General features: G+C 47.7%; 1 protein-coding gene across 1 annotated transcript; it reads left to right on the forward strand.

Annotated features, from left to right (window-relative positions):
* The first annotated feature begins 1,538 nt into the window (after nucleotides 1–1,538).
* On the forward strand, nucleotides 1,539–3,928 carry RHOB (ras homolog family member B). Its single transcript, XM_032683793.1, has one exon. The coding sequence runs from the start codon at nucleotides 1,854–1,856 to the stop codon at nucleotides 2,442–2,444; it is 591 nt and encodes a 196-aa protein (XP_032539684.1). The 5' UTR covers nucleotides 1,539–1,853; the 3' UTR covers nucleotides 2,445–3,928.
* Nucleotides 3,929–16,237: the final 12,309 nt, after the last annotated feature.

Here is a 16,237-nt window from a genome sequence, read left to right on the forward strand (position 1 = left end):
ACAAGTTGCCGGTGCTCCGTCGCCAGAAGGACATACGAGCACGGCGAATAACTTACACACAGTTTCGTGAAGAATTTAAACCTGCAGTAATAACAAATGTAAAAGGACGATGTAAGACAGAAATTTAGTCCTTCAAAAGGCCACGGGTGCTGTAGAGCACCTCTGCCTGTGACTATACTTTATTGCTAGGTTCTTTCAAACCTCAGTTTGAATTTATTACGTTCATCTAAAATATGCTGTGCAAACCCTCTAAGAACAAGGTACAAATCCATCCATGGCCATCCGGGGACGTCTCTTTTGAGAGGGAGAAATGGGAATTACAAAAATCTCACAGAAAATGCGTTTTATTTCAATGTCTAGGATTAAATGAACCATTTGCCCTATTGACACACACCCCCTGTAATAGTCTGCTGCGACTCCTCGGGCGACTTGATGTACTCAGTGATGCGTTTGCTCTTCAAGTGTGTATTTTTAAACACAATTTTTAATAACAACCGCATTGTTCAAACAGCTAATTTTTGTTCTTTTCACTAATGCTCGCTAGGAAAATGGGACGCTTTGAATCCAACGCTGAGAGGCAGTAGCCACAGGACATCGGGGGGGGGGGGGGAATGGTCGCAGGGAAAAAGCTTGGGACGCCACCCAGCTGAGCAGCGATAGCTGCAGCAGGGACACAGAGAATCGCTGTGATCTGTGATCTCGGAGTGACTGCAGCGCTGAACGTCCAGCTGGACATCCAGCGCTCCCAGGCCGAGCCGTCCCTTGGTGTGCGGGATCACACCCTGCCCTCCGAAATTCCGGCGTTTTGCGTTTGTTTTTCCACGTTGTTTTTTTCATCACTGTGACTTCCGATATCTCTGTAAACTGAGACCAAAACGCCGTTTCAGTTCGAGCTTGAACTCGAACCTGTTCCTTCTCCCGGCTCACAATTCCTCCGCTCCCTTTTGGCCAAGAGCTGGCAAGACAGAGACTCGAACATGATGAATTTTTTAAGGAAGGGAGTCGACTCCAGAGCTTTCCCAGTAGCACCCAGCGGAGGCTTTTGTTTCATTTAGCTGCCTGCAACCCTCTAAGCTCACTTTGCCTGGGCTTTTAAGCAGCCCCGCGGACCCAGCGGCGTTCCCTCTACGTGTTTCTCTCGGCTGCCCGCCCAGACTCTTCACACCGGCCATCCCGAGCAGTGGGACTACTGCGGAGGCCCGCCCTGCCCTGCGGCGCAGCCAGGGTACCCCGGCGCCGGGAGGGCAAATTGTTGGGGATGCGGCCCTGCCCGCGCCCCGCCCGAACCCGAGCCCGAGCCCGAGCCCGAGCCCGAGCCCGAGCCCGAGCCCGAGCCCACGCCCCCCGGCCCCTCCGCCCCCTCACGGCCCTGCCCGGCCCGGCCCGGCCGGGGCGGTGTCCCCGCCCTCTCTCGGCCCCGCCCCCCGCCCGCGGGTGCCCGCCAATCGCGGCGCTCTCCGCCGGGGATGACCTCACCCTCTGCCTTCCCATTGGCCGGCTATATTAAGAAAGTCGCGAGCGCCTTTAAATAGCGGCGCAGGGCCGCGGTTTGCGGCAGTGGCGGCGCGGAGCCGGTGTGTGAGGGGCTGTGAGGGCAAGTACCGGCGGCGGCGCTTTTCCCTCGAGGCTCCGGGACCGACAGCGCTGCCCTGCGGCCGTAGCGCTCCCCCGAGGCAGCGTCCCGAGGCGCGGTGCCTGTCTGTGGAGAGAGGAGGACGCGCCCGCCTGCCTGCGCGGGCCGGCTCGCCACGGTGCCTTTTGAGAAGCGAGAGGGAGCGGGAGGCGGCGGCCGCGGGGAGGAGGGCGCTGCCATCGTCCTGCTGCACGGCAAGGCCAGCTTGGCGAGCCTGGCTATGGCCGCCATCCGCAAGAAGCTGGTGGTGGTGGGGGACGGTGCCTGTGGCAAGACTTGCCTCCTCATCGTCTTCAGCAAGGACGAGTTCCCCGAGGTCTACGTGCCCACCGTCTTCGAGAACTACGTGGCGGACATCGAGGTGGATGGCAAGCAGGTGGAGCTGGCCCTGTGGGACACGGCCGGACAGGAGGACTATGACCGCCTGCGCCCCCTCTCCTACCCGGACACCGACGTGATCCTCATGTGCTTCTCCGTGGACAGCCCGGACTCGCTGGAGAACATCCCGGAGAAGTGGGTGCCCGAGGTCAAGCACTTCTGCCCCAACGTGCCCATCATCCTGGTGGCCAACAAGAAGGACCTGCGGAACGACGAGCACGTACGGAACGAGCTGGCCCGCATGAAGCAGGAGCCGGTGCGCACCGAGGACGGCCGGGCCATGGCCATCCGCATCCAGGCCTACGACTACCTGGAGTGCTCGGCCAAGACCAAGGAGGGTGTCCGGGAGGTCTTCGAGACGGCCACCCGGGCGGCCCTGCAGAAGCGCTACGGCACCCAGAACGGCTGCATCAACTGCTGCAAAGTGCTATAGGGCGTGTCTGGAGCGCTGGGCGCAGCGCCCGGGTCACCTGTTGGCGGGCGGAGAGGAGCTGGGTTATGCACGCACACGGCATCTGCCGGTCCCCTCCGCTGGGGGCTGGCGGTGGATCGGGGTGGGGGCTAAGGGAGGGAGCACCGCGCTCCCTGAGCCTTGGCCGAAAAGGGTTGTGCTGGCTCAGCCGCGGGGACAGAGGGAGGGGGGGATTGCATGCCCTGAGTCTTGGGAATAAGGTGGGGAGAAGCCTTCTCCTACCACTGGCCCCTGCGAGTTGGTCGCGGACTCAAAAACAAAAAGCTGCTGAGACTGGACTGAGCAAACGTTGCACCCCGGCTCTTCCCTTTTGCCACCACCTGCTGCTCCCCGCTCCTAGACAGCCTCCTCTCTTTTGCAAGAGGAGGGCGGTGGAGCTGATGCTCGAAGGGACTTCTGCCTCCTGCCTGCATGTGCCTCCCCCCAGGCGGGCTGGGGAAAGGGGCTGCATGTCCCAAACTGCCCGCAGCATTCTCGCCTCTCCCGCACATGTTTCGGCCTGAGCCTGACCTGCTGTGGAAGTTAGTGCCCTGAAGACCGAGGCTGGGAGGGGAGGGTCATCCCAAGCGAAACCTGTATATATCTTACCATTTCTGTCTTGTGCAAATTGGGGTAGTGCAGGGGGTGCTTATATAAAGTGAGGTGGGGAGGGGGTGCCCAGCTGGGACTTGTGTTGTGCAAAGGAACTTGCTCTGAGTGACTGATGCCTGCTGATAATGCGAGCCTTGAACTGACTCCAGCTGCAGAAGCCACCAGGCAGGAAAATAAAGCCGAACTGTCCTCCTTGCTGGACATCCACCTCCTGAGAGATGAGGCAGGATGAGCAAGGGGATGATATTGCCATATTATGATCTTGGTGCCTGCTCCTTCCTTTAATGTTGTCTTCTGCAAGTGTGTTGATTTGGGTTTATTTAAAAGTTTATTTTCAAAAGAAGTTACTTTGCACAACTTGGTGGATTTTTATTTTTTAATTAAACACTCAATGCACTCATCTGCATACAACACTGTAGCATTGGAAACATTCTTACTCAGTAACCTCATCTGGGTCTTGTGTTGAAATCAATTTAAAACAAGACAAAATAAAACCACTGTATATTTTTTTGCCTTGAAAAAAAAATGGGTGAAAGCGCTGTTCCTTATGCAGCAAGTACATCAGACTTTAGTACTAAAGGGCAGTTTAAAGAATTGAGGTTTATTTAAAACTTATTTTCACAGGGTGGCTAACCTGGGTGAAAATAATTTTGTGTTTCTCTGGTTCAGAGAACAAATGTATCCATTTGTTTGTTTACTTTTCTCCCTCTTCCCTCAACAGTGGTACTGAGACTGTTTGTTTTTAATAAATTGACATGGCAAAAACTGAGATGTATTTGATGTTTACATAAAACTATGAACAGTGTATGCAGTTTTTTATGTAAAGTATTAAAAGACTATGCTGACACTTGTGAGAGCAGTGTTGTGATTCATGGAGACTGTCCTCAGTTTGCAGCAATACACCTGGGTGGCATTGAACTAGACCAGAGTTTGCCCCCTGCCTGCACATGCTTTTATTTGGATTTTTTTTTTCCCACTGGCTGAAATACCTGTCTGGCAGCTTTCAGAGGATGGTGGCTTTATTTCCCTTCGGGGGAGCTGCTTCCTTAGTTTTTCTGTGCATGGCATGTGGAAGTGTACTCAAAATTCAAGGTGGTGACTAATCCATGCTTGTTGAGTGCAAGAAGCCTCTGTGTCTTGTGCATGGTGAGCTTGTGTTTCCAGTGGGTTGGTGTAGCAGCAAAGGGGGCAGGAAACTGAAAAGTAGCAGAGGCAATAAGGTTTATTGTTCAAGAAAATAGTACCATAAAAGCAATTTTTATTAGTGACCCCCACTTTGCTTGGAGTGTGTGGCCCTGCTTGCCTGCAGTAGGGCATGAGGATGGGCACAGGCTTGCTGTTGGACAGGAGTCTCCTAAGCTGCCAAGCCAGCTTTCCTAATTGCTGGCTTCATTAATTCCCATAACAATGTAAGAAGTCAAGGCCATTCCATGTCAGGGATCCCCAGCAGGGCATTATCCCTGTCCCTTCCCTATCCTGCTCCAAGAATCAGCTGCCTGGGCAGGTGCTCAAGGCCCTGTGATGCTGCCACAGGCATTGGCTCCTAGCAGGAGAGGTGGCATAGGGCAAAATGTGTTACATGATTTTTGCTGAACAATAAGGCCTATGCCCAAAGTGCTGATGTCTCTTCCCCCCCCCCCCCCCTTCTAGGGAAATTTCAGTACAATTTTATATTTTCATAAATCCTCTTCACTCCTTTTGCAGAGATGAGAGAAAGGAGTCGAGCCTTTTCTTTTTCTGACCTATGAATATCTGCTAGGGTACAGATGGTTCAGAAATGTTAACTAACGTTAACAAATGCCAAGGCAAGCAAGGCACATTTAATGGCTTTTGCTTATATGCTTACAGAGGGTTCTGCCAGCTGCCGACTGAACATGATGGGGTTTTTTAGACAGGCTGACATGGAAATAGCAGGTTCCTTGTCCAACACCTGGAAAGTCAATCAGAGTTAATGTGAAAATACCTGTATTTGCATTTTGAAGATTTCAAATGTTAGAATACACACCTAGTCCATGCTGTGAGTTTATTATTCTTCTTCCTATAATCCCTAATGAAAGACGGAGACATTTTCACAGGCAGTTTCACCAGTTAGGCAATTTACCTTGAAAGGTACCTAAATCCCAGATTTTGGGTATCCTTCTCAATTCTGCTGATATTTGAATTTAAATTTCAATTCCCCTGATATTCAAAGGGTGAGTTTCTTATCCTCAGTTTGAGAACACTAAAATCGAATATCTTTGAAAAAGATCTTGGTTGTGGATGCTTAAAGATCATGACCAAAGATCTCTTTCTTACAGAGGCACTCAAACCCCAGGCTCTGCTCAGCATAGCACTCTTCTGCATGATGCCAGCCAGTGATATTAAAATCTGCATTGGAAACCTTATCATTAAAATGATTGCAATAGCTGCAAAACTTATCAGTTCTATTAGACTGCAGCAATAACTAATCTTCTCAAAACCCCAAAGGAGAAAGCATTAATATTTGTATTTTAAACACTGGGAAATGAGTTAGCATTGCATCCCTGTATAATTAACTGTACCAATATTTTCCACTGAGGTGCTTACAAGGTAATTACATTCATTATTTCCAATTGGACTTTTGCCCAAGTCAGGGCTACAGCCTCTGGCCCAAGGGGGAAAAGCTGCAAGAAAGCACATTTCGGTTTTAACTGAGCGTGACCTTTCTCTGCTACTTGTGAAGCTGTGAGCAAACCCACAGAGTGAGATCACTGTGGGAGTCCACCCATCAGGGTCAGATGGTGGAATCAGAGCTTTGTGTCACATTGTTGGGCTTGCTTTGGTGGAGGGGGGACATAAGGCACATCCCACCCTTTGTGACTCAGACACCCTGACAGGGCCAGGGTGACGCCCCAGGGTGTGAGGATGTTACACTGACCAACTCCACCTCACAGCTGCATCTTCCTGAGTGTCTCCAGAGGGTCTGCCCAGTGCCAGGGCCAGCCAGGTGCCCGAGGTCAGGACGGGTGCCCAAGGACACACGTGGTGTATTCAGACAGAGGATTGGTTTCATGTGGACCTCCCCTTGCTTATCTTCATCTGGCCCCCTGACTCCTGTTCATCTGATCCCAGTCTGTCTGCTGTAACCTTTTGGCAGGAGAAGCGGTGACACTGAGCAAGTCAGAGCATCAAAGGAAGGTCAACCACCAACTCATCTCACAGTCCCTGTGCACACTGCTGGGCACACAAAGACGTTCCCTGATGTGTCCATGTGCCTGCACAGATGTCCTCAGCTGAGGAAAGGTCGCATCTTTCCCTTACTCTACACAGGCCGAGTTTAGCTTCTGCTAAAGGTCTTTCTTCTGGTGAGAGCCAGAGCTCTGTAATGGTACCAGGGCATCCTTAGCAGCAAATTCTGGAAATGTAGAAAAGCCTTACTGAGAGGCACACTCATCTCCCTCATTCTGCATTCAGGTGAGGAGACTGCTTGTGCACTCCCACCTCAAGACCAGGTTGAATCCTCTGGCAGTGTGAGGTTGTCCTGTCTGGGCAGCTTGAAAATGAAACCATCCTGGGAAGGTCAGAACCACCTTCTGCGCTTCCGGAGATCCAGCCACAGCAGCTGTGAGTAGATTGAATAGAGACTCTCTGTGTAGAAAACACATTCTGTAGGGTGTGCCAAACACAGGATAAGTGATCTTTATGACATAGGAGAAAGAAGAAATTAAAACTCCTTGATACTTTTGCAAAACGTTTGTTAAAGCACTTTTATGCAATGTAATTAGGCTACATAATTTTGCTAGTTTTTTTAACCCTCATGCAACTCCACACACTACAGTGGAGTGGCACAAGTGCGAGTGGGTGCAGATTTTGAAGCAATGTCCTCTTATATGGTTTTCTGGTTTTGCAACAATAACTTAATGTAGCTTCATTTACCTTACACTATGTTGGACAGACTTAGCAACTCAATAAAGTTTTGACACAAATTCCTTACAGTAAGAGAAACTCTGAGTCCACATTTTACTAGAATCAGCGTAACTTACTGTAATTCACTCACAGATTTTATTCCTTAACTGCGGAAAGTAAAAAAATGCTCATTTTGACTTGTCCATGATTCTATGTATTCAAGTGCTTGTATTCGAGTAGCCTGATGTAATGGATGGACATTTCTTTCAATGCTACTAGAGGAAATGGATGAGTTGCACTTGCCTCTCCCACCCTGTTCCCTTGAATTTTTTCAAGTAATGGAAAAATTATGTTTGGGAGCAAAGAGTTTTCTTCAGATTTGCTCTCAGTGACAGTAGTAAGCCACAGTCTGTGATAAGCAGCACCCAGGTAAATTCAGTTTTGTGGCCACTCACACCCTGTGTCAGACAAACCTCTGTCCAGTTCTTTCAGAGGGTCCATAAAGTGAGAGGCTCTGTGGTCAGAGGTGCCTCTATGTGTCAGCAATGTATTATCCACTCATAACTCAGTGGCTAATACCATTTGGTCTAATAACAACTATGGGAATATCTGCTTTTCTCACATGATTGAAATATCAAACTGATGCTAAAATGTGGGGTGTAAGAGTGGGGTTAAAGCCGGAGGCACTGATGTGATACCTAGACTGAGCTGTAGCTGGAGAGTAAGAAGAGCATTAGATCTGTGCCTACAGCACGCACTAACTATATGTATACATTTCCCTCTCCACTTGCTAGTCTGTGTGGGTTTTGTCTGTGTTGCTAAATCTTGCTTCCCAGTAAAGGGGACCAAAGGGTGGGATTTTATGCTAAACTCTTAATTTTGTTTCTTTTAGGTCATCCATCCTCTTCTGCATTGAAATTTTGATGTGGCAGGGCTGGAGATAGGAATTTGGAGACAAAGTGGGTTTCCTGGTGGGAAATCATCCTCATTTGCATGAGAATGTCCCCATTCTTCCTGCATGGAGAGGAGGGTGGTGGCAGTGGGGAGCCCCCAGGGTTTGGGGAGGTGGGAGGGAGGCTCTGTAGGGGTCTGCCCTGGAAGAGCCTTTTCTCTGTTCCTAAGCTTTTATGCAGTGGGATTTTTATACAAGGAGGTTTGACCCTACAGCCCTTGCTCTATGGGACTCCTCTCTGAGTGCAGCAGCACAAACCAGGACTGCAGAATCGGGTCCCACTTTGCTGGAGTTGCTGGGGTTTGATGGTAGCAGCCTGACCCTTCCTGGTGACAGACAACTTTCTCTCCCTGTGAAAACAGAGTGAGTTTTAGACCAGGACTTTTCATTATGTGTGTGCATAGCTAGATGTAGTCACGCTATCTGTGTAAAAGTAGAAACAGATGAAAATCCAGGCTTCTACATTCAAGGTTCTTGTAGGAATAATTGGGCATTTTGTATTTTCAACCTCCTCAGCTTGGAAAATTTTGAAGAACGTCACTCCTTGGTGTGCAAGTGTCACCTAACATCAGTTACAGAAAGATAAAGATGTATATTTAATTCTGATAAAATATAATCTGTACAGTTTGGGTTTAAACCAACCATGCCCTTGTGAGAGTCTGAAAGAAACTCCAAGTTTCAGACTACTGTAAAAGTACTCATAATTCATTTCCAGTTTCTCTGACACTCAGCCTGGAGGGACACTAAAGTGTCAGCATCTACAGGGCCAAGGAAACTGGATGGGAGAGAGCTCATGTCAAAACAGCCCATCTTCCAAACCAACCCATTTCCCCACGGTGACAGGCAGGAAGATGTATGTCGCTCCCATGCTTGCCCTTTATGGAAGTTTTCCCAAACAAGGTGCCCTTCAGCTAGGGACAGTAATGAGCTCATTCCCTCTTGATGGTAACAGAACACTTTGCATTGATGGTGACTGCTGCATTTCACTCAAAACACTCCCAAGGATTTAACTGGAATGAGAGGTTGGCATGATAAAGACACGCATAAAATGGTGACAAGGGAAGCAAATTGTAGTAATTACCTTGCAGCCAGGAATTTAGCAAAGGTGTGCCTAATGCCTGAGCAACTTGCTAACAGCCTACCTGGCTCCCACACACCAGCGACCTCTCCTCTTGGGTGGGCTCAGATTTAACACCATCCTGTGAAATTCAGAGCAACTGTTCTCAGCCTATGTTCAGCTGGGAAGATTTCAAACTGGAAAGAAGGGTTTTGATGCCTGAGGGATTCTCTGTCTTTTCCAGCAGTACCTCTGGATTTAATAGAAAGCCATTCCTCTGCACATTTTTCATCTAAGAATGCTCTTAATTCTTCATCGTGCCAGGGAGGCAGCTAAGGATTGCAGGATGCTTCACTTGCATGCTTAGACTGACATGGCTGTAACAGTGATAATGTGTATCCTGAGACATTGCTTTCAGCCACTTTTTACACTCCTTAGCCTGAGCATGTATTTGAAACATAAACTTCTGAAATTTTACACTTCACTAGCCAAAGAATAAGCCACATATATTTCTTCCATGTGATCATGAGAAAGTAGAGTCCACAGTCACTTAGAGGATCCCAAGCCTGGCAGGTTTAGGGACCCCCACTCCTCTGCAAACCCTGCAGAAATGCCCATGGAAGGAAGGTTTCTTCCCTAACTGACTGCTACCTACACGCTGCTGAAGGCTGTGCAAGTGCTATGGGAGGCCAGGGAAGCTGAAGGTGGGTGCATTTGGTGCCAGCCCCCTCCTGTCCTGGGGTTATGCTGTCACGCAGAGATGGGGGCCTGGTGCACAGTCACTTCACAGGGAGGCAGAGTCCCCCTGTTCCACATAGCAGACAAGTTGTTAATAATGTATGATTCACTCTTATGGTGATGTTAACCTCATGAACTCTCTTTTAAATTTTGGGGCTATACTCGTTTATCTCAGGAGGTCGGTTTATCAGCAGAATCATCCCATAGCAAAATCACTTTTGTTGCACTGGTAAAACTTCCCTGTGCGATTAGGAGCAAGGCTGCCCTTTTGCAGGCTAGTCTCCTCCAAGTAGGAGTGACCTGTGGCAAACTGTGCCAGCAGGATGAGGACACAAAGGTGGAAACACCAGCACGCTCCTTCACAGGCAGCAGCCAGTGACCAGGAACAAGGATTAAACTGGAGATGCAGCTCAAACTGCCGTGGCTGAAATTTCGCTGCAAAAGTTTCTTGTTTCTCATTTTGCTCCTTTGATCCGTCGAAGAAGGATCAAGTTTCAGGGGAAAATCAGCCAGGACAAGCCGCAGAGGGCTAGAATTACCGCATATGAAGCAGCAGGGCCAGACAAGATCGGTTTCAGGCTGCAGCCAGTCCTTACTCAACTAAAGCCAGAGCCTGGGACTGATGAAGGACCACATTGTCTGTGCTTATTGTTATAGATACAGCTGTTTAAAATTAAAAGCAATTGTTTATTAGGCATTCCCAGATGGCTATTTCATAAAGCAGTCACACACCGGTCTCAGAACTTGCAGCTCTTCCACTGTTAGGCCCTGTTATGTCTGTACATGAATGGTTTTAAAAAACCCAAGAAAAATTTACATTCTTACATGTTAATTTTGCAAGGCAATCCAGTGGCTGTGCTTTGAAAGTTAGAAAAAACAACCAACCAAAAAAAAGCAGCCCATAAAGTGCTCACATGCCAAAATTTGCTGCATTGTTGGATGAAAAAAACAGAGGATGCGGTGGGGCTGGGTCTTCCATCCCCAGTTGGTAGGCTGACTACAACTCACCTCATGGCATCAGTGCTGGGTGGCACTGAGCATCGCTGTGTGCTCTCTGAATGAAGTGGGAGCCGTATCCAGCCTTCTGTCACCAGCTTCTCAAACCTACAAAACCATCAAACTGAAGCAAATTCAAGTAAAGGTTGTGCAAAGATCGCTTCCTTTTCCAGAAACATTTGTTGGACAATATATTCGAGTCTCTCTGAAATATTGTCCTTACAACCAATGTGTGCTATTGTTGTTGGGCAGATACAACCTAATTCCTGGCGGGTTTGAGACTGTAATGTGCATTTCTGAGTGAGGGAACTGTTGCAGATAAGTTTATCCAGGTGTCTCACAAACACTACAGATAACAGAGATGGGGGATATTTTTCTGGAAAAAAAAAGGTAGATCTGCAAAATCGTATGGATATAGCTGTGTTAATGGGATTTCATCCATATATTTTCCAGAATTTGTGACTTTCATAACTGTTCTGCAGAATTTCATGGTGTCTCTCATAAAGATCTTTAGCCTTTTTTATAAACAACTCTGATTAGACAATTCCTGTTGTGCTAGAAAGTAATTCCATAAAAATAATTAATAGCCCTCAAGTAAAAAAACCCCAAAAATCAAAAATAAACCAAAACCCAAAAAAAAACCCAACCCAAAAAACAGCATTAGAAGTTTTCTCCCAGTGTGACAGGCATCATGCCAGCACTTAGTCACACTGTCTGGGCTACCCGTGGTGCTCTGAGACCGATTCCCAGCAGGCTGAGTCCCTTGGCTAAGGGTTGTAGATCCTAGAAAGTATATATCCTGCTTTTTCTAATGGTACTTCATCTGCTGAGGGGTTTGTTAACCCCTTCCTTTCCCTGTGAGCCAAAGCTCTTTCACCCAGATGGATGATCTGTGTCCATGGGGAGCAGAGCACTGAACAGCAAAGCCCAGCCCACAGTAAGAGCCAGGATTGTTGTTTGTCTTTTTCTTTGCTGAATGTGTTATTTGCTGCCAAGCAGAGGTTTGATCAAACAGAAGCTGTCTGTGAATTCAGGAAAAATTAATGCCAGTGATCCACCTGAACTAATGTCAATGTTAACCCACTACTCACCAGGGGATCTCCTGAGGTCCTTCCAACCTAAATTACACTAGTTCTGTACATCGAAGCTTAGCTGTCACTCACAAAGTTGGGAGAGAGTCAAACTCATGATTCACATATTATTTCCTGAGTAGGCTTATGTTTAGGTGTCTCTTCTTTGATGAACAGCTTAAATGTCACAGTGACTGTCCTACCCACCACGCTGAGCTTATGCAGGTAGTCACCAAGTCTGCATGATCAAAAGTGACCTCTTTCCATCCTGCTAAACTCTGAGGGCATTATTTAAATTGGGGGATGATGAGTGAGTTTCACAGGTCTAACAAGGACCAGAGTATCCAGTCCACATGGAACACCAGATGAGTAAAGCGAGGTGCTAGCACAGAGGAGAGTACCTTCTCCAAGCTTACTCTGTCCCCTGACAGAGCTTCTCCAGCACTGTGGCCACGCCCTGCACTGGGAGGATGTTTTCTTACTGACCCTTAGGGTTTGAAGCTCCATGGTATGTGTTCTTACACCTGTTTCTATGCAGCTCTGTGCAGCTGACAAACTACGATGTGCTCACAGTACTTTTGTCTCCCAAATGGCAGACAAACACCCAGTGAAACCTCACTTGTTTGCTGCTTTGCCACGTAATTCTGTTTTCCTCACATTTCCCCTGCACCACTTGCAATGCTGGCAGCACCCCACCTGTCACCTGTCTGGAGAGAGATCCATCCATGTGCTCCAGCTGTGGCTCCTGCTCTTGTACTGCCCCCTTGGCAGGACAGGGTCAGATGTGATATCAGCCATGCAGCAGACACAGAGGTCAGGACTCCCCCCAGCCCACCCACCCACCAGTGGGCACTCACCAGCCTGGTACCTCCTTCCCATCCAGCCACAGCTGACCCTGGTGTCCCAGGTGCTGCCCCCTTTGCATGGGCATTTGCAGCTGCACTGAGAGCCCTGGTCTTGGCTGCAGACCCCATCTGGATCCCAACTGGGGTACCTGTGTAGTCTCTCTTCCAGGGACATGCTAATTCCCTGTGATTTTCCTTTATTATCAAAATCCCTCTGGAAGTCAGTCAGATTTTAACTTTTTTCCTCTCCTGACATCTACTTCTCACATCAGAAAGCTGCTCTGAGGATCACCTCCTTGCACTTGAAATCTGATCTCCAGCCTGTTTGTTGCTAATAGATGGCCATTTATTAATATGCCAAGATTAATGGACCTTTTCCCTGGTATAGGAAAACCATATTGCTACATTACTGAATACAGGTCTTTCCTGTATCTACAAAATGAGAGGAAGTGTTGGATCAAATGAGTTCCTAAACAGGGAGCATTTAATTCTCTGTGCTGAGAAGGTTGTGTTTGTTGCTGGAATTTACATCTGGCTTGTGCACTTCCAAGTCATTCCTCTCTACCCATGACTGTTTTCCTTCATTCCACTCTTCATAAATGAGTCTGACATTTTTAGAAAGAAGGCAAATGTCCTTTATCCTGTCAAGCACCTGAGTTTTGGCCCTTTCCTAAATGTTCTTGGAAGAACTAAAGCTTGATGGATGCTCCCACATTTACAGATGGAAAATTTTCATCCAGACTTCTACTGTGGAGATGTTTCAGTCCCTGTTTTTTCTCTTAAGCATCTCTAGGGGAGATTCATGGTTCCTGTGATGCAGCAGCACATGTGCAACATTTCCCAGTGTAAGCACGAGCAAGGACTATTAATTTACAGTATTACCTCCAGCCTTTCTTTTGGCTTCACGTGGAACCCTCCTGCCTGTGCTTGATGAAGCTTTTGTCATGGGGAATAGTACAGATACAAATATAGCACACTCCTCCACTCCTGGGGAAGGCAACCAGGCTCAGCCATGGTTTTGCAGGACAACTGAGGAAGCTGCAGCACAGGGAGCTTGTGCAGGTGAGGACACAGCACCAGTGATCACAACTCCAGGGCTCCTGTGAGCATCATTCTGTGATCTCAGGATGTACCAAGCTCCTGAGCCCCCTTTGCTGCCCCTGGAGGAATGCCTCTCACCAGCGCTGACACCAAACCAGCAGTGGGGAAGGTGAGAGGGAGCTGAGTCACTGATGATTCTCACACTCAGCCCGTTTTCATGGCCAAAACAACTGTTTTTATTTTCCAAAGCTGTCAGTCATGGAAAGCAGCTTTGTTTTTTTCTGTTTTAAATGAGAAAGGAAAAACAGTGGTGAGAGCCTGGAACTGCCTATTACTGATTAAAGCTGATGGAGCTGGGCTGTGCCTGCAGAACATTTATTCCTCCTACACCTCAGTAACTCAGCTTCATGCTGTGAGATCAACAAATTAGTCTTACAAAACTGTGCCTTCAAAGCCGATGTGTGTGTCCTCTGCCTGCTCAGACTGTAGTCACTAGCCTAACAAAGGGATGCTTCCTAGGTGAGCTCAAGGATTAGATGTGTGTAGGGCACCACTTGCTTTTCAAGCTTCCTCAACAAGTTTAATCAGCACTGAAAGCAGTTTGTATGAGCTTTTGTTTTCTATTTTTTATTTTTAATTATATGTATTTTTTTTAGCAGAGGAAAATATTCTGCCCCTCCAAAGCCAGCAATATTTCTCCCAGTCTGAACAGGATTATCAATGAGGCACTTCAGCAAGAAGTGAGCGACCAGTGCAGAGAGGATGTGGGGAGTCCCCTCCTTTCATGTCAAACATGTGGCACGGCTGTCAAACTCCCAAACTGCTTGATAACTGGATAAGAAATGTCACCTCTCTACACAGCTCTTATCTGGCCACAGACATTCACTGCACCGTGCTTGCCCTTCACCCGAGTCATTTCTGGACAGCTGAGGAAATTCTCGGCTCTCCTTGCTTGTATTTTTACCCTTATAGATAAGTAAATGAGAGCAAGGAGGTCCCAGGGACGCCTGACTCCCTCTCCTCATGTTCATTTATAGCTGACTCACAAAGGAGTTTTTTTCCTCTCTCAGTATTTCTTCTTCTCTTTTTTAATGGCCAAGTGCCTGCTGTTTACAGGACCCAGAAAATGTGAGGCAAAGGAGATACCACCATGTCCATCAAGTGAACATCCTGAAAGGTGTTGGACTTGTGACTGTCCATCTTTCTTACGCTTTTTGTCCTAACTGCTATTCTTCCATACAGGCTCTTTAAATCATGCCCTCAGTGTTCCTTACCACACAGAACACATACGGAGTCACCTCTCTCCATAGTAACCCCAGCTGGCAGCTAAATGTTTAACAGTCTGAGAGCATCTTTTTTTAGTCATAGAGCTTGTATTTCTTGGGATTGCCCAAACCTGGTGTTTTTACACAGTCCATTTAATCCAGCAGCTGATTTCAGGGTCTCTGGGGCCATCACCGAGTTGCAGGCTCTGCCACTGCAGCTCATGAGATGGTGGTGGGAGGGTTTGATGCTTCTAAAGGGGTTTTCTGATGAAAACTTTTTTTCTCAGGAGAAGTAAGTGGGGCATAAAATGCCCACTCAATCTTTTCACACCTCGAGGATGGAGAGCTAATGGTCTTTATAAAAGTTTCTCCTTACTGGCTTGGTTGTGCCTACCCTTGGCCACCCTGAACATCTGCTCTGCTCTGCATCCTTCTTGGCATGAATGGCTCATGGACACTTCTGGGATTAGTTTCATGTGAAAAATGTTCAAAACAAGGAGGTGATTTAGAAATCCCCTGAAATAGCACTATCAGTGCATCTCAGAATGTGGGGTGCCATACAGAAGTTAGCTCATCTTCCTCCCCAGTGGGAGTAGCTACAATCACATATATGGCTGCATCACTGCTTCTACAGTGTTTATATTGCTTAATTTCTTTAATAAGCTCTTATCAGTCAGGAAAAGTGTGGTCTACTAGTGCATTGCTGCATCGTGTCAGGAGCCCTCTGCTATAGTTCTGGGCTTGCTGCTGGTTCCCTGGGCAAGACACATCATCCCTTCAGACCTGCTTTTCCCTTGCACAATTCCTACTGTTTCCATCCGGTCAACTGGTACCTAAGAAAACTGGTGTCTTATTTTTCTGAGGGCACAGAGCAAAACACAGTTGAAAACACTGACAAATTAATACGCTTTTCAAAACCAAGACCTCCTCGTGAATGAGATGATTTATTAAAGTTCATAGAATTATTAAGGTTGGAAAAGACTCTCAAGATCATTGAGTCCAACCATTAACCTGACACTGCCAAGTCCACCACTAAACCATGTCCTTAAGCAGCACATTCACGTGTTTTTTTTGAACAATTCCAGGCATGGCGACTCCACCACTTCCGTGGGCAGCCTGTTCCAATGCTCGATCACCTTTTCAGTGAAATAAATTTTCCTAATATCTAATTTATACCCCCCCTGGTGCAACTCGAGGCCATTTTCTCTTGTCTTGTCACTTGTTCCTTGAGAGGAGAAACTGACTCCCACCTACCTACAACCTCCTTTCAGGTAGTTGTGGAGCTAAACACCCCCAGATCCCTCAGCCTCTCCTCATCAGGCTTGTGCTCCAAAC

The sequence above is a fragment of the Chiroxiphia lanceolata genome, chromosome 3 (genome assembly GCF_009829145.1).
Source record: "Chiroxiphia lanceolata isolate bChiLan1 chromosome 3, bChiLan1.pri, whole genome shotgun sequence".
In the NCBI taxonomy this organism is placed as follows: Eukaryota; Metazoa; Chordata; class Aves; order Passeriformes; family Pipridae; genus Chiroxiphia; species Chiroxiphia lanceolata.

What these genes read in the sequence shown, in the direction of transcription:
- RHOB (XM_032683793.1), top strand. Translation starts at nt 1,854, where the DNA reads ATGGCCGCCATCCGCAAGAAGCTGGTGGTGGTGGGGGACGGTGCCTGT.